This window comes from Acanthisitta chloris, unplaced genomic scaffold (genome assembly GCF_000695815.1).
Source record: "Acanthisitta chloris isolate BGI_N310 unplaced genomic scaffold, ASM69581v1 scaffold20874, whole genome shotgun sequence".
NCBI classification, from domain to species: Eukaryota; Metazoa; Chordata; class Aves; order Passeriformes; family Acanthisittidae; genus Acanthisitta; species Acanthisitta chloris.
Genome location: NW_008671358.1, coordinates 1,186 through 2,232, shown reverse-complemented (window position 1 = coordinate 2,232; position 1,047 = coordinate 1,186). Strand labels below are relative to the sequence as shown.

General features: G+C 39.2%; 1 protein-coding gene across 1 annotated transcript; it reads right to left on the bottom strand.

Annotated features, from left to right (window-relative positions):
* Positions 1-252: 252 nt before the first annotated feature.
* LOC103801650 (chromosome unknown open reading frame, human C14orf2) lies at positions 253-376 on the bottom strand (the record flags this gene model as incomplete). Its single annotated transcript, XM_009074073.1, has 1 exon — positions 253-376. A coding segment is annotated over exon 1 (124 nt), but the record flags the coding sequence as incomplete, so codon positions are not given.
* Positions 377-1,047: the final 671 nt, after the last annotated feature.

Sequence of the window (1,047 nt, the reverse complement as noted above, 5' to 3'; positions counted from 1 at the left end):
CTCTTGAGCAAGTCAGATGTGCATTTTTAAAACCAAATTCCATGTTACCTAAGCTCCATAACATGGGCACAGTTCCACTGCCATTTGAGTGTCTTTGTCAGTGTAACATGAGCATGTTAAACCCTCTAAATGTTTGTGGCAAAGACCTGGCCCTAAGCAAGAGTATTCACTTCTCTTTGTGTGATTTGATACAGATATCCTCTTCTCTAAGCCTTATTTACAAACTAAGGAAGACTATAATGTGTAACTTACCCCCAAAGGAAAGTTTGTAGTAGACATAAGCTGTTAGTGCCACACCAACCCAGATTTCTTGGTACACAGTAGTGAAGTAGAATTTCATGGGTCTCAGTGACTTGGGAATCATGTTCTGCATCATCTGAAAATTATAAAAGGTTTTGCCATGGTAAGTTTTGCACACACACTGATCTATATTCTATCTATCTATCTATCTATCTATCTATCTATCTATCTATCTATCTACCACACTCCTGACACATACCAGCAGCAGTTTACAGGTTAAAAATATCCCCAAACATTCAGAAGTTCTTCTTCCAAAGCAAAGCAATGAAAATTCAGAGTGAAGGCTACAATTTATGGGCTAACACAATACAAAACAATAAATTGCAGCTGATGAAAGGGTTCACAGATGAGTCAACAGAGCATTCGCTGAGGAGCAATGACTAGACTCCTCTCTCCCTGTCAGCGACAGCTTTTTTTAAGGCTTCCAGATTCCCCCAGGAGGAAAGTCTCATTCCAGACAAGCCAGAGAGGCTCCTCCCTTGCACTGCCAATAATTTAGCTTCCTTCCCTCCCAGCTAAGATGTCTCTTCCAGCATGGTAATTTCCACTCAAAATAAATGATGTTAAGCTAATGAATTCATGTTTTATCATGACTATTTGACTTTCAAAACATGCCCCAAGAGCAAGCAGCCTGTCAGTGGCTTTTCCTTTTCCCTTTCGATGCAGCTTTGTTAGTCAAACAGAAAACTTGAAGATGTTTTAAAATAAAGCTTATCCTAACTCAAATAAATGTTAAGTTGATCACAG